The sequence below is a fragment of the Acinonyx jubatus genome, chromosome B2 (genome assembly GCF_027475565.1).
Source record: "Acinonyx jubatus isolate Ajub_Pintada_27869175 chromosome B2, VMU_Ajub_asm_v1.0, whole genome shotgun sequence".
NCBI classification, from domain to species: domain Eukaryota; kingdom Metazoa; phylum Chordata; class Mammalia; order Carnivora; family Felidae; genus Acinonyx; species Acinonyx jubatus.
Window position 1 is genome coordinate 75,499,936 of NC_069385.1, and position 23,705 is coordinate 75,523,640.

The 23,705-nt window shown below is 36.5% G+C and overlaps 1 protein-coding gene across 6 annotated transcripts in view; it reads right to left on the reverse strand.

Annotated features, from left to right (window-relative positions):
* Nucleotides 1–23,705, reverse strand: part of LOC106970150 (cytochrome b5 reductase 4) — a 99,179-nt gene that overhangs the window by 47,424 nt on the left and 28,050 nt on the right. For all 6 annotated transcript variants that reach the window (XM_027057334.2, XM_053222501.1, XM_053222502.1 and 3 more), the window contains exons 3-5: nt 16,125–16,225; nt 12,470–12,551; nt 2,136–2,165 (exon numbers count right to left, since the gene is read on the reverse strand). In XM_027057334.2, the coding sequence (XP_026913135.1) occupies nt 2,136–2,165; nt 12,470–12,551; nt 16,125–16,225 (213 nt within the window). The remainder of the gene's footprint in view (nt 1–2,135; nt 2,166–12,469; nt 12,552–16,124; nt 16,226–23,705) is intronic.

The window sequence follows — 23,705 nt, forward strand, 5'->3', positions numbered from 1 at the left end:
GATGGCTCAGAGCCTGGAGCCTGTTTCCGATTCTGTGTCTCCCTCTCTCTCTGCCCCTCCCCCATTCACGCTCTGTCTCTCTCTGTCCCAAAAATAAATAAAAAACGTTGAAAAAAAAATTAAAAAAAAAAGATACTTCACTATGAGATTAATGTCATTTATCATATGGAGGCCTCTTAGATATATAAATAAAAAACAAATGCATCACGATCTAAGACTTTGCATAAGAAAAAGCTATCAACAGGATTCACAGATTGTTACTCAATTTTGATCTTATTAGGGTCTTATTAGGACCTGATTAGGACCAAGAAATCTGGATTTGAAGTCAGTATCAGCACTGTGATCTTACAAAAACCACCTTTTCTGCTTCCTCAAATTCATACTTGTAAAGAAATTTGCCCTGCAATCTCATGAGACAGCAAAGGAGACAATTTCCAAACATTCTAAAAGACTATACAATGTCATACAAATATGTCTTTTTAGAACAGAATAATGTCATAGGCTGTGGAATGTGCTTTGATTTCAACATCTGCCAAGCAAAATAAAACACCTTATATGTAATATCATTCTAGAAAAGTTGAAGGAATCTGTGGTGAATGAGGGGTGGAGTAAAATAATTAACTAAAGTTAGGTGGACTGAATGGATATTTTCTTTCCCCAAAGTGCTGCTTGATGACTGTTGTTAATTTGAAGGGATCAGGTCTCTAGTGGAATACCACCGTAATCTATCTCATTCAGGATTTAAAATAGTTATTTGAATAACGACATTGCTGGCAGACAGATCACATCTGCAAATACATAGACTTACCACATAGTCTTGAATGAACCAAAATGAGAAGCAACTAATAAATATAAATATAAATATAAATATAAATATAAATATCACAATCTTATAGAATACAAGATCATGATAGGTAACTGTGCCAGACAGACACTTAGGGACATGTGTTAATATTCCATTCTTAAGGCCACCTTGAACCGAGGTATTAGTTAAATGCAGTGCATCCAGAGGAGGGCAACAGGGAACTAATGGTTCTGGAAGCCATATGTGGTGGGAATGGAAATGCCCAGTGAATCAGTAATAGTCTTTAAGCAATGGTTTTATGCCTATTATCACAAAAGAGTCAATCATTATATGGAACCCAAGATAGGCCCTTCATTTAATAGAGTGCTATACTATCAGACAAAAAGCTTCAGGTGTTACATCAAAAACTGAAATAAGTCAGTCTACAATACAGACGACGGTATTCCTCAAGTTAAAAAAGGAAGGGTAACTAATCTGGCAATCTAGCTTATAGCTGAATTTCTATAACTTTCTTTTGCAAACATGGAGAAAAAAACCTATTTCTAAACATACCTTACTGAGAACAAACTGAGGGTTGATGCGGGGGGTGGGAGGGAGGGGAGGGTGGGTGATGGGTATTGTGGAGGGCACCTTTTGGGATGAGCACTGGGTGTTGTATGGAAACCAACTTGACAATAAACTTCATATATTGAAAAAAATAAAAATAAATAAACAAATAAATAAATATAGAGGAAAAAAAAAAACATACCTTAAACAAGTAGTTCAACCAATGTAGCCCCAGGCATTTCCTAAGAGTCAATACTGACCACTACACCGTATGTATGTATGTATGTATGTATTGATTGATTGATTGATTGATTGGAGGTGGGGAGGGGAGAATGTCAGTCATAATTCTCGGTCATACTGAATGGCTGAAGAAGCCAGAGCTGTTGAGCCTGGAAAGAGTACTAATAGGCTATTCAGCATCTATATGCAAACACTGGCATTCAGCTCCATGCCTGGGGGATATGACTTGTTCTGTCTTGCTTCTGAGGGTGGAACTCCTCATCACTAACAAATATTCAAGCTGCAGGCAGATGATCGCCATGTTCAGGGATGTTCCAGGAGGGACTACTTACTCTAAGAGTAATGGCTGGAGTAAGGGATCTATAAAGTTCTGCCAAAGCCTCTAAGTTTAGGTAAGTAAAGACATCTTTTGTATAAAAAATATCCTCCCCCCCCAAAAAAAGAATCCAAATACTACCCCAAATAATTCTGTAAAACAATTCTGTATATGAATGTAATTCATAAGAATACGATCCATTTTTTATCATAAATTTATATGACTTACCATTTAAGACTTTCTTTTCTTCATGATAGTCTGTACAGTGATTTAGAAAAGAAAAGTCGTCAGATAATAATACTATAACATCAAAGAGAGTATCAGTTAATATTTGAAGATAACAGCCCCTTCCTTGAAGAGCTTTCTGTTCAGGTCTGAGGAGAAAAACAAGGCTAATAAATAGATGGTCGATGTTTCAAACAAGGAAGCTTCATTCTGAAAATTGCTGGGCCATTTCTTCTCCAGGTGTTTGTCTCCCACTTCACTGAGCTTTTCTCTACTTCTCTGAATACTTTTTTCTAAAATCTTGGTTAATTTCTTTAGAAAGCATATAAAAACCCAAGTTTTGTTTAGGTCATCATATTCCAAAGTAATCAAAATTATTCAGAATTTATTATATTACACATTATAAATAAAATGTTCACGCTAACAACCCAAAGAAAGACACCTTATACCTTTCTTATCTAATCTAATCTAGGTCAATACATAAAAAGATTATTGCTTACTCCAAATTTAAACGGCAAAATGATGAAAGTATAAGACTTTCACTTGTATGTACAACACAGTAATATTTAACAGTTATTTTCTTTCAGGATGGCAACCAACTCACAAATCTACATCGTATTTTGACCACCAAAGATGCTACACCATATGGTCAAAATAAAACCCTCAGCAAGTTAACAGAGTTAAAAAAAAAAAAAAAAAGAAGGAGGAGGAGGAGAAAAGAATGACAAACCAACAAAATATCCAAGCAGTAAACTGGTAGATATCAATTGTTGAGGTGACCTTGTTTTATAGAAAACAAAAACTAAACCACTTAAATGAAGGCTTTCAAATCTTTTATGTTCTGATTTTCAATCAACCAGGGATACCACAATTACCTCTGCTTCACTCAACTATCATAAAATAATCATGATTAAGGAGGCCAGATGACTATTCTTTTTATTTTCTTTATTTTACCAAAATAATTTCAAAGCTGAAAGGGATCTTAACAACACGCAGCAAATTACCATCTGATCCCCTCATTTAAGACTGAAAGTCAGGGGTCAAGGACTTGAATGAAATCCACAGCTTTTTAGCAACAAAGCCAAGATTAGACTTCATAGCCTCTAAGACTCAGCATCATATTTCTTACTATGCCATTGCTAGTGTTAATACTTTCTGGAAAGACAAAAGACCTAAAAACCACTTGACTTATACCTCAAAATGAGCTCTGCTTATCAAGTGCCAAATAAAAATCTAGTCATTACAGTTTGCAAGGGATCACTGATGTCCTTGCTTGATCACTTACATCAGTGGGTTTCATCTGTCTTTCCTACTTAGTTGTAATTATTTGTTTTATCTTAGAACAACCAACAAACGCACAGATAAAAGTAAATTAAATCTATTTTCGGTGTACCACATACTTGGCAGTTTGATGAATGTCATATATCAAGTAAAACAATTTGTTTTTATCTAAGAGGATCACATCTTTTGAAAAACTGCCCCACATAATTTGTTTCTAAGGAAAAATATGTTTATCTTATATGATTTACTTCCCGCCTGACATGAATTGATTGAACCTGTCAGAAGTTTCTGGATCCTACTACATAGGTCATTTTTTCTGAATCTTTTTTTTTTTTTTTTTAATGCAAGAAGTACCAGTAGGAAGAGATTTTTCTACTTAAACAATCTAAATTACTTTTAAAAACTCTACTTTTGCAACTCTTTCAAAACACTGACACATAGAAATAAAAGACTATTTTTATTATTAAGCATATTTACATCTGAGTCCTTTTAGTCACATGAGACTGACAAGAAATCTGATGTTCTGTCTAGATCATTAATTCCATAGCCAAGAGAATTTGTATTTTCTCATAATGTTGGTTAAACTGCATTACTCTGATAAGAACCTCTGCTTTCTGGAGAGATCAGAGTAATTTTGAAAGCCAGCACTGCAGTTTACGGACTGCACTCTACTCTTCTGCGGTAAAAGGATAGGTAAGGATTTTCAATTGTGGCCCCAATCTAGTTTACCTCTGTTGGGTGAAGCCACAGGAGGACCCCCACGATAAAGAAAAAAAAAATCTGTTTTACCAGTATACTCATTTTTTAAATAAATATTTGATCAGGGTGCCTGCATGGCCCAGTCGGTCAAACATCCAACTCTTGACTTTGGCCTAGGTCATGATCTCACAGCTTTTGGGTCTGAGCCTCACCTCAAGTTCTGCGCTGAGAGCATGGAGCCTACTTGGGATTCTCTCTCTCCCCCCCTCTCTCTCTGCCCTTCCCCTATGCACACGCTCTCTCTCATAATAAATACATAAATATTAAAAAAATAAATATTTGTTGGCCATCATCTTAATAAACATATTGACATAATGTGAAAGCATTTTGATAAAAAGTTAGGAAAATACGAATATATACTGTTTGCTTATGCACCCATAAATTTGGAAGGATTCATAATGAAATTAGAATAACATGGTTACCTTTGTGTATACATGGGAGGGGAAACCAGTAGATGGGAGACCGAGGTATGAATCATGTGATATGCATTACTTACACATACTTGAATGCATTACACATACTTGAATCATGTGAATGCATTACTTATTCAAAAAAATTAAATAAACGGAATTAAAAATAAAATGTTGATACATTCTCTTGAACACACACAATATGATAAATGCTTTAAAAGAGGTATGTAGCATACCTAGAAGCATAGAATGGGATATCTCTAGTTGGAAGGAATTTGAAAGGACTCCATTGAGGAGGTAATATTTTAGCTACGTTTTGACAATATCCAGGCATTTGTCACTGAGGCCCTGAAGAAAAGCATCCTAGGAAGACAAATGCTGAGTATATATATTTGAGCATTTAACATGTAGCTACATACCTCATCTTCTTATTTCCAAAGGTCGGTATCACGTAACCACCAGATATGAGCTCAGTCTTATTACCAGAGATCTTATCACCAAGACCAAAATGCAGCATTCTATATTCCCTTAACTACTCAGGCTTGCCAGAAGATGGCTCCCTGGCTCTCTACAATATGTTTAATAATCATTTTTTCTCTAGAAATTCTTCCATATTTCTAAATGGAACTCCTCATAACATAAATGAGGTTTAAGTCTTATTTTCGTTTCAAGTTACACACTAATTTCTCAAATCTTATAAAATTTAATGATTTCAATATTTCTAAACTATCTTTACCTTTTACTTTCCTTTACTCATCTTTGTAATCATCTTCTGAATTACCTTTAAATTTTATACATCCCTTAAACTTCAAGGCTCAGAATTACCCCTCACCCTAGAAATAGTTTACTGGCAGAATTAAAATAAGTAATTAATAGTTGAAACACATACTCTGAAAAATTCCAGGGTTAAAGAGATTTTAAAGTACTAGAATGTGTACGTACTCCTGGTCAGTTTTCTTCCTACTACTCATTTAACTAGTCACAGTATAAACTGCATTTTTAGAAGTTCGTGGTTTCTCTGTAGGTAGGGTATACTTGATATTTTTTATTCAATCCCCCAATTTATCAGTTATTTTCCATTCTTGTCATATCCTCTTAGGGTTAACCACTCCTTCCTTATTTGGCATCACCTGCACATGAATATACACATGTTCAAAAATCATCTTTCCCTGAAAACAAAACAAATACTAACCTAAACCAAACACTGGTCAGTAGCACCCACAAAGCATGACACACTTCCTATTCAGGTTTGCACCTGCCCTTGACCAGGGACTTCTCACCCCCGTTTTCAATGACCTCTCCCTTATATCTTTCTGGCAGGAATCACTCAGACAATGGACTGACAGCAGCAAAAGCAAATTAAGGCAGCCTAACAGCAAATTTACTCATCTGGTAAGGTCCATATCACCACAACACCTTGCTCTTTCTCTCCACTAGTTAAGCCTCGGCTGGCCTTGCTTTCCCCCTATCAGTTGGCACCTGAGCTTATATTTTGCCCACCCACTGAGCCCATTTTACCGAGGAAACTGAAGCTCCTCGATGAGAGAACTTTGACTCTACTTCGAACTTCCAGCCAGTAGCCAGCCCATTCAATAGTTACTTGTCTATATACCAGCTTCACATACGTGTGCTGTGGATACTATCATTTTTAAGAATAGAAAACTAAAGTAGAGGGTCTCACTACTTCAGCACTAGTAACATTTTGGGCTGGACAATTCTTTGTTGTGGGAGTCTATCCTGTGCATGGTAGGCTATTCCGTGGCATCACTGCCCTCTCCTCTACCCACTAGAATGCCAGGAGCACCTAGTTTAGTTGTGCCAACCAAAATGTTTCCAGACAGTGGCCCCTTGAGTAGCAAAATCAACCCCTGTTGAAAATCACTGGCATAAATTTAAAAAAATTATGCAAATGTGGGTAACTTTAATGAGTGATTCTTTGCCTTACCAAAGGAAGCATTCATGAGTTCTATAAATGGCAAGAGTCTCCAAATGAATAACTACAGCCTTGAAATAAGGTACATATACATAAAAACCTCAGTATCATCACTTTTATTTTTATTCACTTACTGGGGTTTTTTCAAATTTTTATTTAAATTCGAGTGAGTTAACATATAGCATCTTCACTTTTAAAGTAAAAGTGTTAAAACAGCTCTAAACCCTCTTCCACCTTTAAGTATTCTACTGATATGGTTCCAAGTGCTTTACAGTCAGTAACTGCTTGAGAGAGTGGGTATGAAAACAAAAAACAAAGTATTAGAAACCACGATAAACTGATGAGAAATTAGGAAGAGACACTTTTGGGGTACCTGGATGGCTCAGTCAGTTAAGTGTCCACCTCTTGATTTCAGCTCGGTTCGTGATTTCACAGTTCGTGAGTTTGAGCCCCCGCTTTGGGCTCTGCACTGACAAGTGGGGGGCTTGCTTGGGATTCTCTCTCTCTCTCTCTCTGCGCCCCTCCCTTGCTCACTCTCTCTCGAGCTAAAAAATAAACGAACTTAAGACAAATTAAAGAAAAAAAAACAGAGAGAGACATTTCTGACACTGCACTATGCCACTGGAAAATATGATTAGTATTTTTAAAATATGACTTACATTAAAATTTTTTAAAGTACACTTACTTTACTTACATTACTTACTTTACTTACATTAAAATTTTTTAAGTATAAAAAGAAAAGTGGAGATACTGAGGTTTTTATTTAAATGTACCTTATTTAAAGGCCATGGTTATTCAATTGGAGAATCCCTCCATTTATAGAACTCATAGATGCTTCCTTTTGTAAGGCAAAGAATCGACTCATTAAAGTTACCCACTTTAAAAAATTTGGTCTTGAACAGTGCTGCTCAGAAGAAATATAATGCAAGCCATAAGCATAATTTTAAATTTTCTAATGACATTAACAAAAAGTAACAGGTTAAATTAATTTTAGTAATGTATTTTTACTAACCACAATAGATCCAGAATATTATCATTTCAATATGTAATCTATGTAAAATTTATGAGATATTTTACATTTTTTACAACGAAGTCTTAAAATGCAGTCTTTTACACTTTTAACACATCTCAGCTTGGACGAGGCACATCCTAGCATTCGACAGCCACATGTGGCATGCAGCTACAATAATGGCAGCTGAGAACTAAAATAGGGCGAGAAGCAAGAACATTCTTCATCTTTGCCAGACAATGTAGTGTTCCATATAAATAAATAATCAAGAACTGAAGCTTAACTTTCCAAGGGAAGTTTCTCCTTTTATTCATTATTGATCTTTTTAAAGCACAATATAAACAGTAATGCTTTTCAAACAAAGGATTACAAAAAACACTGATTCTTTGCTTGATAAAGATCCACCAGTATCATGTTTTATATTCTGGTGCAGTTAGCTTTGCTGTTTTCTTCCTACATACCTGTGCATTTCACCACCACCACGCTAGAAACCACCAGATAAATTGAAAACTATCCTCCCAGAACTGCCCAGCTGTGGAGACGGCTATAAAATGGCAATTCTGGATTCCCCTGCTTTGGGGTCTGGCAGACCACCTCCTTAAAAGAGTGTGTGAGGGATCTTGTACTGAAAGAAGCCCATGCATTAAAATTCTTCAGTTTAGCCCCTGGGTGCCATCTCCCCCCCACAAATCCCCATGCCAGCAACAGTCTCTTTCCCCCTACTGTTCTCACTTCATCTTTGTTTTCATTCTCTGCTCCTCCTTCAACTCTTTTCATCCTCCGTTCCCATTTCATCCAGAAGTTCCAACCGGAGAGTGAACACATGCTGCAGTTTGCCAGTCACAGTTTATCCCCTGTTGTCTCACCACGATTACTCACAGAGCCTCCTTGCCTGCTCAGAGCTGCCCCAGTTTGGACAATTACACAGTTACCCCGTTCTAATAATTTCTATCAATAAGGCCCAGCAGAGTTCAGTGATCAATCCCTGCTCATACACGAAAGGCACAATTGGTACTTATGTTAAAATGGAACTTCACCTTAATTATCAGGAACATTCCTTATTTCTGACACATTAGATCTTTCTCTTTAGTTACCCTGTTCCTTTTACATGCTCTACTCCTGCTGGTTAGCCTGGAGTCCAAACTGTATCTTGAGTCTCTACTGTTAACAAAACAAAACAAAAGAAATAACAAAAACGATCCACTTACTTGGAATCAACACCTTTCTGATTTGTAAAATTCTTGTCTTTGCTTCCTAATGCTTTTCAAGTTGTCTCATCACTCCCAGCTACTGGCCTCACCCTAGCAAAAACACTTACACTCCAAAAAGGCTTTAGAGTGAAACCTGGATTCACAGCCCTAATCTCCATGCTCCGGCAATAATAATAATACTTTCTTTTTTACAGAAACAGAACCATCTTTCGAGGTGAAACACTTCAGTCCATGCTGGTTTACGCCTGATAACGGTAGGACACACAAAGGAACAGAATGTAAGCAGCCTCAGTACCGCAGGGGTGGAGGGGTGAAGGTAGCTAGGACCGCGGCAACCACTTCTACCAGCTCCACTGCCCACCCCCCTGCAGCTTATTAGGTGCTAGTGGTCAGCAAACATGCCTTTGCTTAATCCTCACAATAACGTTAGCATGTTTTCTTCTTAAATCCCATTTTACTGCTGAGGGAAAACTCTCAGATCTGTCAACTGGTACCAAAGAACATAACAGCTTATAAGTGGCAGAGATGTGCTCTGACCCCATGTCATCTTCATGAAATTTGTGTTCTGTAGATCCTATGCTGCCTCAGTAATCAATATTTAAGGACAGTGACAGCTGAGGACAGTGTTAAAAAGGAATCTTTTAATTTATGAATACAAAATATCTGACTCCATATCTCATTCTGCGTAGGAAACGTGTTCATACCCCCCTGAGCCAGGTGGTGACGAGGAGAAAGAATACTCACCACAGTTTACTTTTTTATGATTAGGATTCAGAAAGCCTGTCTCCTCGACCCTTCGAACCTCCTGATTTTGGTTTTGTGGTTGCTGTTTTATTTTTTAATTTTTCCTTTTCAGTCTTACCTACCTGTATCTAATCCTCCTCGTTACTGAACGATTTTAGGTTGCCAGTTATTTTCTCTCAGCAGTTTTAAGATACTGTTCTATTGTTTTCTGGCTTCTACTGTTCTTCTGGTAAACAGGCTATGGCGGCTTATAAATTACACCTAGTAGCTTACCTGTCAATTCACTAAGCACTGGTCTGTTACTAAATCCATCTCTCTCTGGCTGTTTCTGGATCTTCTCATTGTCTTCAGTGTTCTGCAGTTTTACTACAAAGAGTCCATGTGTGGATTTCTTTTTATTTTGTTTGGGATTTGCCAAACTTGCTGAATTTGAGGATTTATGACATTAGTTCTGGAACATTCTTAGCCATTATCCCTTCAAGATGTTGCCTCTTCCTCATTCTCACTTCTACTTACTTCTGGAAATCTGATTACAAGTGTTGGATCCCCCACACCTCTTGCATATTTTTTTACACCTTTGTTTCTCTGTGGTACATTCTGTATAATTTACGCTGCTCAATCTTGCCATTCACTGAGCTCTTCTACTATGTCTAAACTCTTTGGCTACTTGTGCTATGTAATTTTCAAACTCACCACCTCTATTTTTCATTTCTAGAAATTCTCTCTTGTTTTTTAATTCAACACAATTAAATTTTAACAGTCTCTGTTAGCAATTTTAACAGTCTCTTGTTTTTTACTCATGTTACTAATAGATTCTTATTGTCCTTAACATTTCAAATATAACTAGTTTTAGTCTGTATATGAATAATGAAGCCCTAAGGGTGAAATTCTACTCTTGTTTCTTGCAGCAACAAGAAACAATGATTTGTTTCCTCATGTGTTGTCTAATTTTTTATTGGAAACTAATAATTATCTGATGTGTACCTGTGGGAATTTTGAGGGCTTTAGGTCATAAGCGTGTTTCACGATTAAAAATGTGTATACACCTCTGACAAACATTCTGGGAAACTACTAATGGGAGGCCATTTTATTTTTTGGTTTGAGGTTTCTGAGACCACATAGGTGGAATATATTTGAATTCCCAACTCTTATGTAGGCAGGGCTGCGGTTACAAATTCTCTGAGGAAATCTCTCTTTCCTCTCCCCTGTCACCTCATAAATAAGGTCAGGGCAGACAAAATAACCTGACATTCCCTTGTGTTGGACAGATTTTCTTCATGCTTTCCCATTTCACTCATTACACAGACCTTCAAGAGTCCAAGCCATAGGAAGGGATCTCGGTTCCAACTCCCTGCTTTTAGAGACCCACAATCTGGTCTTCCACCCACTGTGTGACCGTTAACATTCTGGCATGGCTCTTAATCTAGATGATATCCAGATCATCTAGATAAATGCTAGAAGGAAACGGAGGCTTCAGAGCTAGCTTATCACCCTGGATTGCTGCCTGAACTTACCCTTTTTGTATGGGGAAATATCTGGAGATTTTGAACCAATCCGCTTATTTTAAATGGTGTTTATCATATTTGGTGAAGTATTTTGAGAGTCATCTGTCTTTCATTTCCAGAGAGGAAGAAAGAAACCAGAAAAGTCCTTTTTCTAACTTAACGTCCCTCATGGAATAAGAGCCTCAGGAACCCGCATACTTTCTGATACTACAGAAGAAGACATGACCATTAGTACCAGATTATGTAAATGAGATAAGGAACAGTCGGGATGAGGTAAAAGTAGTCATTCAGAAACTCGAATTAATACTGTGTCTCCTGCTGGCAGTGAATTAGTGAATTTAGGAGTCAGTTAAAAGGAGAAAGGAATTGGCTTAAAACGTAAACTGGTTTGGAAGAACTTCCAGACACATTAGTGTGCTTTTGGTATACACACATACTGCTTATTTGTTTTGTAACAATGGGAAGAAAAAGAAATAATCCTTTTTGAGCATCTATTACACTCACGGTGAAAGGAACTTTACTCATGTTACTTCTTAGTCCTATGAATCACTGTACACATGAAAACTGAGGGTCAGAGGTAGAAACTGGCCCAAAGACTGCACAGTCAATAGGCCGTGGAGCTAGGGTTCAAATCTGGGCATGCCTGTGCTATTTCCACACTGCTGACAGAGGCCTTGAATGACAAAATTCACTGAACTAATAAACAGAAGACTCAGGTCAAATAAGCCAATTTATTCTTAATTGAGTGTCAAAGTCAGGAGTTACTTAAAAGAAACGACTACCGTTCTATCCACAGTCAAGAATTAAGGGCAGCATTTCTGCTATTCCTGTTGCATGTCCAAAATTTTCAGAGAGTGCTCTTCTGAAAGAAGCTTAGGAGGCAAAGAGGTGATCTCCAACACCATACAGATTGTAGAGTCAGGTCAGAAGGTTAGGGTAGGGAAACGGGTGTATTTTAAAAGTAGTTTAAAATCAGAACAAGGGTTTTCCATAATACAGGGGCAAGGAGGGGAAGGTTCAAGGCAAATGGGAGACAAAGCTGGGAGGAAAAATTTCATTGTATAACATCATAATTTCTGGGTTTTGAGTCATGTGACTATATTACATATTCAAAAAAATAAATTCTCAAAAACGAGTCTAAAATTCAACTTTAACCAAGTGTTCTAGCTAACCCATGTAACAACAGAATAAAAGACTAATAATGAACACTAAATAAGAAGTAAATAGAGTCCATTCACTTCCATAATGCTCATTCCTCACACGTATGAATGTTCTCTCAAAACCTGTCAGTATTCTAAGGTTAAGTCATTGCTTCATTCATTCATTCATTCATTCATTTAAAATCTTTACAGTGGCTGGACCAGGAGGCCGGTGAAAAATAAGAACAATATAGTGATTTATTTAAATCTATCTGTCGAAATCTAAGTAAAAAAAAGTACGTGTGTGTTACACATCACTGCCAGGTTAGCACTTGGCACAACTTACCTTTAGGAAGAGCAGGTTTAACTGCCATTCTGCCAACCAGACATTCTTTCAGCATGGATTCATAATTGACCCAACGATGAACCTGGTGTGGGATGTAAATGACAGAGAAGCGACATGACTCTGACTCCATGAGATGCTCTAATTTTATTCGGAGCAAAACTAAACATACTTAGACTGCTCTGGAAAACTAAGCAGATTCAATTAGCCAGTAAGGGAGTGACAGGAAGGCAGCGTACAATGTTCTCCAAGTGCTGTGTACAGACCTTTCAGATACCCATGAGGTCTCAACTAGTTTCATAATAATACTAAGATGTTATTTGTCTTTTTCAGCAGTGTTGACGCTTGCACTAATGTGGGAAAGGCAATGGTAGGTAAAACTGCTTGCATGCTGGCAAGTCAAGGCAGAGGTTTCAATCTTTATATTCTTCACCATCACATACCCATGGGGGCCGGGGGATTGTTTTCATTTAAGAATATGCTTTATGAAGTAGAAGAAATTATTACTTTTCTTAAGTCTCAATGTCTGAGAGGAGGTCTTGCTTACATTCTGTGTAACAAAATGAGAAGTTCTCAAAAACACTTCTGCTGCAAAGTAAGATCCTCACCTTGAAGGAAAACACCCAGGCAATTATTTGATTTGCAAACTGAACTGAGCTTTTGTCTCAGAAGACCATTTATATGTAAAAGAAAAAAAAATGACTGATAAACAAACTAGTTATTCAGACTTGGGTATCTGACAGACATTTTCTTGAAAACGAACAGACTGAGATTGTCACGTCAAGGAAAACAACTGCCATTATTTGTTGCCTGACTCATCAGTGGGAATTAAATTTAAACACCCTCTGGAGGACACCTTCTCAATATACATTAAAAGCCTAAAAATATGCAGCTCTTTCACTGAGTAATTTGTGAATTTACCTGAGAAAATATTCACATACACACGAAGATGCAAGTACCAGGATATTCATCACAGCACTATTTATATTAGCAAAATATTGGAAACAACCTAGATGTCGAATTGTAAAAGACCAGTAAAAGAAAACTAATAAATTATTCAATAAAATACTAGATAATCAGGAAAATAATCAGGTCAAATAATACTGATATGAGAATGCTTGTGTACACTCCTGAGTTAGTAAATATATACTAAAATAACAAATATGCAATATATGTATATAATTATAAGGGAGCCTCCATTTATTAATATAAATTAAAATTCCATATACCAAATATTTATGGAGCATCCAATGACATGTAAAGCACTATCCCTGGGGCTAGAGCATTGGGTAGAATTTTAACAGATAAATGAAGAAGAAGGATATCCAAGGAGGCAAAAGTATGAGGTATCCCAATCATGGAACGGGTGATTGGCTCAAAGTACTTCCATTTGCTCAAAGCCAAATGCATGTTGAGGATGTTTACTTTAATACAGTCTTTTGAAGGCCTCAAAGGCCATGATAATGACTTTTGATTTATCCCATTGTCAATGGTGAGCATCAGAGAGCTGTAGAACAAGGTGCTAAGATGACTGTCTTTAAGAACACTAATCTAGCTGTCATGTTATTTACATTGGTACTGGAAAGTAAAGGGATCTGTACAGTGTTACAATGGTAGGGCCAGAGAAGGTGATAATGACTTGATCTAAGGCAGTGGGAAGAGAGAAAAGAACGTAATGTTTAAAGACAGCATCATGGGATTTCGCTAGTGACCAGATAGTGGTGCACAATGAGAAAAGGCAAAAATTACTTAAGTGGCTTCAAGTCCCCATTACCAGAAAGAGGAAAACAGAGGGGGAATAAAAGGGAAGTAGATGGGTTGATATTATTTGAGAGCAAAATGAGTTGAAGTGCCAACAGGTTATCAAATTGCCCATCAAGCATCTGAAAATACACAACAAGAGGTCAGAAGCAGGATCTAAAGTAAAGACAAATCTGACAGAGAAAAGATTATTTAATATTCTTTGTGCAACTCAAATACTAGCCATGAATAAGTTCTCCAGTGTTTAAAGATATAAAAATCTTCACCACAGAATCTAGAATATAAAGTTGTTTATTTCTGTGGTAAGTGAAAGTCTTAAATAAACATCACTGGTCCTATGAAAGCCACGGGGAACGCAGCAATCTGGTAACTAACATACTGTTTAAACTGCTAAAGAATTTAACACTATAGCAGTTCTTGTGACTTCTCCGAAACAATTTTGCTTAAATAAGGTCCATATTAACTTCACAACACTGAGGAATATAAATAGGACTAGATTTTACTGAGGAATCTTCTTGTGGAAGAGTATATTCAGAATCAAGAGGTTACAGAATAGATATAAGAAAAAAGTATGGCAGACAATTTTTCACACAAATGCTTCCAAACTTTTCTATTTGGCTTGCATTGAGAGACAATAACAACTACCAAATGACGATGAGAATTTGCCTTAAAATAGCAATAAAGGGGCACCTGGGTGGCTTAGTTGGTTAAGCATATGGCTCTCAGGTCATGATCTCGCAGTTTCATGAGTTGGAGCCAGCGTTGGGCTCTGCGCTGACAGTGTGGAGCCTGCTTGGGATTTTCTCTCTATCTATCTCTCCCTCCCTTGCTCATGCTGTCTCTCTGTCTCTTTGTCTCTCAAAATAAGTAAAAATTAAAAGTTAAAAATTAAAAAAAAAAAAAAACAGCAATAAGAACCTCCCAAGGAGAATGCTATTATGACCAATGGCCAAACATGACTTTTCTCCAACCCAGGAAGAACACTAATTGCAAATAGGATTCTGCTATTTAAGCAGATGCATATTAAGTACATTTAAATATAAAACAAACTATATTTCTGGCAACCTGGTCAAAAATTAAATCCTAAAATGGATGAAAAAGTAGAAGGAACAGAAATCAAATTATATTTGTTCAGAAGTCAACTCTAAAAATAACCCAATCTGACTCTGGTATCTGAAATGGTGAAATCCCAGTACTACAACATGGATAATCATCACAAAATACAAAATAAAGTATATGTGAGACAAAAGCAAATTTCTGTTCTTCTCAAGATTGTTTCAAAATAACAGTTCACCCTATTGACAGCAAACATAACTCTATGTAACTTTAAAATAGTGTAAGAGCCAATGTTTGTTTTTAGTCAATGTAAGGGGAAAGATAACTAATTTAAATAAACATCTTTTGAAATATACATTCAGAATCTCTGCTATCACTCTAGGAAAAATAAGTTTTCTATTCATTAATCATTTGATTTTCTACATGATAAGCAGATTCAGTACAGCAAGATAGGCCAAGTATATAACAATTCCCAAATGAGAAAAAACTAAGGGCAGAGAAGCTAAGTGGCTTGTTCTTTTTTCCAATTGTTACTGTCGTCCATAAGCCAATCGTCATCATAATCAAAATTAATAAAAACTGAGTAATCAGCTGCTAGCAGAGGAGACAGCAAGCACTTAAGAGGAGACTCCTGGATACAGATTTGAAACCATCTCTAAAATTATAGTAAAATAATTCAAAGGCAAATTAAACAGTTGTTATTCTCGAGCATCTTCCCAAATTTCAAAATTCAAGCCAATGCATATGAAATTTGTGCAACTATTTTTTTCTACAACTATCACACTGCTAAATCTAAGAGAACCCTCCTACTGTAATAGTGCGATTAATTTCACCACCTTACCTGATCAAAAAGGTCAGTACCATCCGATCCTGCCGCTCTCATTAGTTCATCTTCTCCACCAGGATGATACTCCATATATGGAGTGACATTATAAACAAACCCTGTATCAAAACAAGAAATAATACCATAAAAAAACTTCTTAAAAATTATACAAACTAGAAATGTAAGTTTCAATAAATCTTTTCAAATACATCCTTTTTAACAAATCATTATTATTTCTAAGTATTAAAAACATAAACAGTCAAAGATTTCACCATACTCGCAAGCTAACAAGTTAGCCTGCCAGTTTCGTGGGTCCTCGGCAGAAAACATCAGACACAGAGGACAGTTTAGTACTCACATCACTAGCAGTAGCCCCAATATCAGCATTTGCATGAGTTCCCTGAACCCCAATTCCTACAGACCTTTGGGAAGAGGGTCAGATCATACCTGTACACTCAATGTGCTGCATGACAAGAGGGGAAATTTGAGTTTAGGAAAGTCGAGTCTTTTATAACGAGCAGTAAGCACACGTGTCCTTCGTTCTGGAGGAAGACATTTTCTTTATTGTACCCAACAGTAGGCAAGTGGTCCTTTGCTCTAGAGTCACTAGCTCTACCTCCTGAGGTTGTTTACTATGCACACATCCTTGAAAAGACAGTCAATACTTCTGCTCATAAGATGTGCAAATATCTGAAAACCCTATAGAAAATTGCCTAACACAAAGAAATAATCAAACACTGTTTATAATTTTTAAAAGCTCTCTCTCTCTAATATTTCTACTTCATCATCCTCTACTGCACTGATAGGAGAATCTGATGAAAAAGAATCAAGGTCTCATCCATGTGTCTGATCATCTCAGTGGACGCCAAGCAATCAAGGGTGCCTGGGCCACTTAGGCATGCTCTGGGAAAGCAAGCATAATTCTTTTCTGCAGTTGCCCAAGGAACAAAGATTATTGTTTAGATCTTAATAAACCCTTTATCTTCCCGGAGTATTTATTTCATCTGTTCATACACTTAAATGTATGGTTATCATTTTTAAAAAAAAGAACAGGAAACAACAAAGGAGGAGTTGCTTTGTTCTCAAAGCAAGAAGGCTAGGAGTTGCTAGCCTTCTCAGAGAAATGAGTTGTTTTTTAGTCCTTTACTTGAAAACTACAGAGTAGATAAATCCAGCCCTGAAGACACCTCAAGGGTGCCATGAGAACAAGTGGCTTTCTTCTATCCAGGACATTTCCCTCTCTATGTTATGACTTCCATGAATTTAAATCACCTCAGATAACTTAAAATGTTCATCTACAGAATAATCTTGGGAGGAAAGAAGTGATTGGGTTTCAGACCCAAAAAGGCACTGTAGTTTTTCCACAAGTTTAATTTTAGAGAATAACCAACTAGGTAGATTTCTTTATAAAACTGCTTAAAAAGCAATTTAGGCAACAAAAAGAAGTAAATTCACAAAATCTTTCAGCAGTCCTCCAAATAAGTCTGAGGAGGAAAAAAAAAAAAAAAAGCAACTGGTGGAGTTTCCCCCTTCCTTCTTCCCTATCCATCTTCTCCACCAAATTTGGAAGGAATTTTTCCTATTGTTTAGTGCTTCGAAATCCATAGTCCACAAATGCCAGAGATAATGATTAGGATCAGAATTATTCCCAATTGATTTTTTAAAGACAGAATGCCTTCCAGACAAAAGAATCCCAAACTTCCCCTGTAACCAAACCTTGACTAGAGTTTCTCAAGAACATGAGACTTAGAACACACGATCACGCACCGTCTTTGATGGAATTTCATTACCTGTCAGTAACCAGCAGAAAGACAAACAGGCAGGCAGCCCTGCCAGCTATCCAGAATCAGCATAGAAAGCCTAAAACACCCCACACAAGTTCTCTTCAGCCTCCCGACCCTTTAGACTGACCTTCAGCCTCTCTCATCAACTCACTCTGGACGTGAACAACTCCCCATGCTCTTTAAAGGGACAAGACCAGGAATGCCTAGACAATCCCTCACTATAAGGAATTGAGACTTAATGTCCCGGCCCAAGAAATGTTAGATCCAACCACACTTGGCTCATGATTTGTTAATTATGACATATAAACCTAGCTCCAAAAATGCAAATGATGTTTTTCGTCTGGTGCCGAGGCTCACTCTTCTCTCTTTTTCTTCCTCTATTTTATGTCCTTCCTTTTTCCTTTTCAAAAGCATTCCTGAAAACTAAAACTTGAATGTGGCAGAAGAAAACAAATGCAAAGAACCGGACCTTATGCTTTCCTTCTGTGCTTCACTGTATTCTGTTTGTACTATATATGCTTTTTAAAAAACAAGCCTCTAGCTTCCTATATCCTTACTACCTGGTTTTTAGAAACTAACTTTGCAACTTTCTAAATTTTGCAACGACACAACTTCTTCCTACAGCTTTAGTTGCTCAAGTATGGCAGATGTATACAACTGATTGCCTATTAAACAGATAGTATTTGGGGGCCCACAGACATAATCTCAACTTTATGCTAGGCTATTAATAAATTCTGCAAAACCTAAATCCTAATAATGACATTAAGAACAAAAATAGGCAGGAAGAGATTCATAAAACACCAATCCTGAATGGTACAAAACTGCTGTGACCAAGATCCTCTGGTTACAGTCCAATTGGTCTTTTAGATCATCTACTTGGGTCACCTTCAGTTGCAGGGGAAGATTTAAGGAGAGTATCTATTGACTTTATTGATGAGTTGATCTATCCATCCACTCATCCACCCATCTACCCATCCATCCATCCATCCATCCATCCATCTTATCTATCCGTTCCCTGCTTTGTACTGCTTTTTTTTTTTTCTGGATTTTGTTTTATAAATTCTGACCAGGGACAGATTGCCTGACTACTGTTAATAAAAGCAAGTTAATTTCACAATATATACACATACAAATCATAATGTTGTACATCATAAACTTAAAAAGTGCTATATGTCAATTATATCTCAATGTAAGGGAAAAATATAGATAAAAAAGAACAACTTATTAAAAATTAAAATTAAAATACAACAGTTTTATTAGGAACATATGCTCTAATGTTTAAATACATCACCTTTTAAATGCCCAAGCAATATTCAGGGGTACATTTTTAGCTAACTCATCCTAGCAGAGTTGCCGTGCAATTGAAAACATGCACTCAGAACAATGGCTACACTAAGTTTTTTAGGCAAGGTACTGGTAGTACCTGTGCCAATATTTTCGCAGTAAGCTATCTCTTTTGTGTTAATAGGTCTGGAACTCTGAGCTCTCAACTAAGTTCTTAGAATAACAATTACGCACTTTAAAGTGACCAGTTAGTGCTTTGCATCCTCAGAAACTTACACTACTTGGGGTTCTCTCTCTCCCTCACTCTCTGCCCCTCTCCAGCTTATGCTTGCACACACACTCTCTCTCAAAATAAATAAATTTTAAAAACATAGAAATACTGCATAATACTTGGCATGTACGTGATAGGCAGTAAATAAATTTCTGTTGAATGAATACCATGTGGGGCTTTAGAGTTAAATCTATGTTTGAATTTTAAACAAAGATTAATTTTAAATCTGACTACAAAAATACCACTTTTACTTGCAGCGGTAGTTCTCAAATTTGGGGACTTGAAGATCTCTTCACTCTTTAAAAAATTGAGGACCCCTAAATTAAAAATAAAAACAATAAGCTCACTATATATTATCCCAAATAATAGGTATTTTTATGAAAAATAACTATATTTTCAAAAAAAAAAAGCTAGAGAAGTGCCATTGTTTTAAATCTTGGCACATATCTTTAAAGCGTGGCTTAATAGTTGACACCTGTATTCTCATGTCACCTTCTGCACCTAATCTTATATACCTGTGAAAGAAGTATTTTTTTAAAAGGCAGATAACAGTATTACTACAAAGAATTTTTGGCCTTGGACCACCCACCAAAAGAGTTTTGAGCTCCCTCAGGAACCCCTGGATCATGCTTTGAGACTCTCTGACATAAAACAGAACAAAGAAAAAATGACAAATTATTAGTGGGTGTGTGGCCTGAACCATGGGGATGCAGTTCACTCCTTACTGGTGAGCCTTTAGGGTTCACATATGGTTACATAACCTGAAAAAGTATGGGAGCCTCATCTGGGAGATAGATTAATAGGTATAAATGTCACTTGAGTCTTACACTGTGGTGTCTGCTATAGAGCTGGCACTGAGAATAAGTTGAGGCTTGCTGCAATCCAGTTGTGAGTTCACTTATCTGAGATACGTGATTCAGGTTCTGTAGGTGGGAAAAGGCTTTTTCTACCTATGGGAAGTTGGAGTGGTAACCGAAAAAGAGTGCTCTGAAACGAAGTTTCACACAATGTTGCCGAGAATGGAACATGTCTGGCAGTTCCTCAAAAGGTTAAAAATAGACTGTGTGTGATCCAGATTTATTCCTAGGTGGATACTCAAAAGAAAGAAAAATATATGCTCATGCAAAAACGTGTACATGAATGTTCATAGCAACATACTTCATAATAACTTAAATGTCAATGAGCTGATGAACAGATAAAGAAAGTGTATCATATCCATATGTGGAGTAATATTCAGCCAGAAAAAATACTGAAGTATTGACACATGCTACAACATGGATGAACCCTGAAAATAGTATACTAAGTGAAAGAAGGCAAACACAAAAGACCATATATTTCATGCTTTCATTTAAATGAAATGTCCCAAATTTGCAAGTCTCAAGAGACAGAAAGGACATTAGTGGTTACCTAGAGCTGGGGAGGATGGCTAAAGAATGTTTCTGCATATTGCTAAACCATAGCATCTGCGGTCAGTGACCGCTATATAGGGACTCAGATTCTTCACAACATCAGTATCAAAAACTCAAAGGTGATTTCTCCTTTTCAAAAAACTAATGAGTCTCCTTTTGTTTGCTTGTTTCTTTTTAATACTTTTTAAGTTCAGGTCATGTGACCAGTGTTACTAGTGTCTCTTTTACTTGGCTGCTAGGAAGTTCAGGACTACATTTAATGCTCAATCACAGTAATACTGTTAGCTAGGTTAGGCAACTGGTATATTTTCTTTTCTTTTATGTTTTATTGTGGGTTTTTAAAATTCTTACACATAAAGTTAAACATCGTGTTGCACGATGCCTTAGTCTTTAGTAGTCACAGTTAGGGTTTAAATTACAACAAATATAAAAAGTATATGTGAAAAACGAGGGGCATTTACCAAGATGGAGAAGAGTTCTTTCTGTGCAAAATGGCAACATTAGTTTTTAGGTATAAAAATGATACTGAACATTGAACTCAAACCTTTAAATAAGCAGTGAGCTCCGAGACACTGGTACTATTTAAGTACATGATGGATGATGGTCTGTAGATCTTATAGAGGTTAAGTCCTGTACTAATGAGAAATCAGACTAAAAACTGACTTTAGAGTTTTCCCAGTTTTTTTTTTAATTTTTTTTTAACGTTTATTTATTTTTGAGACCGAGAGAGACAGAGCATGAACGGGGGAGGGGCAGAAAGAGAGGGAGACACAGAATCGGAAACAGGCTCCAGGCTCTGAGCCATCAGCCCAGAGCCCGACGTGGGGCTCGAACTCACGGACCGCGAGATCGTGACCTGAGCTGAAGTCGGACGCCCAACTGACTGAGCCACCCAGGCGCCCCGAGTTTTCCCAGTTTTAAGACATAGGGCTCAATCCCACGAACTGCGAGATCATGACCTAAACTGAAATCAAGAGTTGGTCACTTAATCAACTCAGCCACTTAGGAGCCCCTGTAGTATTTCTATTTATTTCACTATTCACCACAGTTCATTTTGTTGGCTCTAAAATAAATTAAGGGCTCTAAAGGAAACATGTTTACTGGGTTAACACAGTAAAATCATAGCTTATTTCACAGTATTCAAATGCAGATCCAGTTTTGCAAGTGAAACTGTGACTACTTTGCCATCTTGTGTTCAATAAAGAAATAGCACATTATTTTTATTTTACATCCACTGATATTTATCTAGTTTCTCCTAGCAACTGCTGAGAGAGGATGGTAAAATATGCAACAATGATTGTGGATTTTAAGTCTATGTTTCAATACTATTAATGTTTGTCTCATGTATTTTGAAACTTTGTTACAAGGCATAAACAGTCTTCCTAATGAACTGACTCTTTATCTCTAGTTAAGATTTCTTGTCTTTGTCTGGTTATATATTTTATCTAATTTTAATATAGTCCAATCTTATTATACTTACTATCTAGACAGTATATGTTTTTCTAAGCATTTACTTTCAACCTTTCTGTCTCCTTATATTTAAAATGTATCCCTTATACAGAGCACCTGAACAGACATTTCTACAAAGAGATACAAATGGTCACCAGGCACATGAAAACATGCTCAACATCATTCATCATCAAAAAAATGCAGATCAATCCACAATGAGATATCACCTCATATCTGTCAGAATGAGTAAAATCAAAAACATGAGAAATAACAAGTGTTGGCAAGGATGTGGAGAAAAAGGAACCCTCACGTACCGGCAGTAGGAAATCAAATTGGTGCAGCCACTGTGGAAAACAGTATGAGGTTCATCAAAAAAATTAAAAATAGAAATACTGTAGAATCTATAATTCCACTACTGGGTATTTATCCAAAGAAAACAAAGACACTAATTTGAAAAGATACATGCACCCTTATGTTTATTACAGCATTATTTACAATGGCCAAGATATGAAAGCAACCCAAGTGTCCATTGATTGATGAATGGATAAAGATGTGGTATATTATATACACAGTGGTATATTGGTCAGCCATAAAAAAAGAATGAGGTCTTGCCATTTGCAATAAACGGATGAACCTAGAAGGATTACGCAAAGTGAAATAAGTCAGACAGACAAATACCATATGATTTCACTCATAAGTGGAATGTAAGAAACAAAACAAATGAACAAAGAAAAAAAGAGACAAAAAAAGTGACTCTTAAATACAGAGAAAAAAAACTAGTGGTTCCCAGAGAGGAGGCGGGTTGGGGGATGGGTGAAATACACGGTGGGGATTAAGAGTGCACATATAGTAATGAGCACTGAGTAATGTATAGAATTGTTGAATCATTATACTATACACCTGAAACTAATATAACACTGTGTGTTAATTATACTTCAATAAAAAAAGAAAAAAAAAGGAAAGGAGTTGACCTAAGGTACTTTGGAAACCAATGTTTTGACTGGGAATGTAAAACTAAAGACAAAATTATACAAAACACTAAAATAAACAAACCAACAAAGTGTATCCCTTATAGCCATCATGTAGTTAGGTCTTGACACACAAACACACAATCTCTTTCAATTCAAATAACTGGTCCATTTATACTTGATTATTGATGTGGCTGAATTCAGAGCTACCATTTTATGTCTTCATTCTTATTCTCAAATTTTCTTTTTCTTCCAAGTTTTCTGCCTGTGTCTCTGTTCCTCTTTCCCTGCCTTCTTTTGGGTTAACAAAGTATTTTTTAGAATTTCATTTTATCTACTGACTTTTTAGTTATACCTCTTTACATTATTTTTTATTTTTTAAGTGATTGTTCTAGGGATATATAGTATATGTCCTTAACTATAACCAATCCACT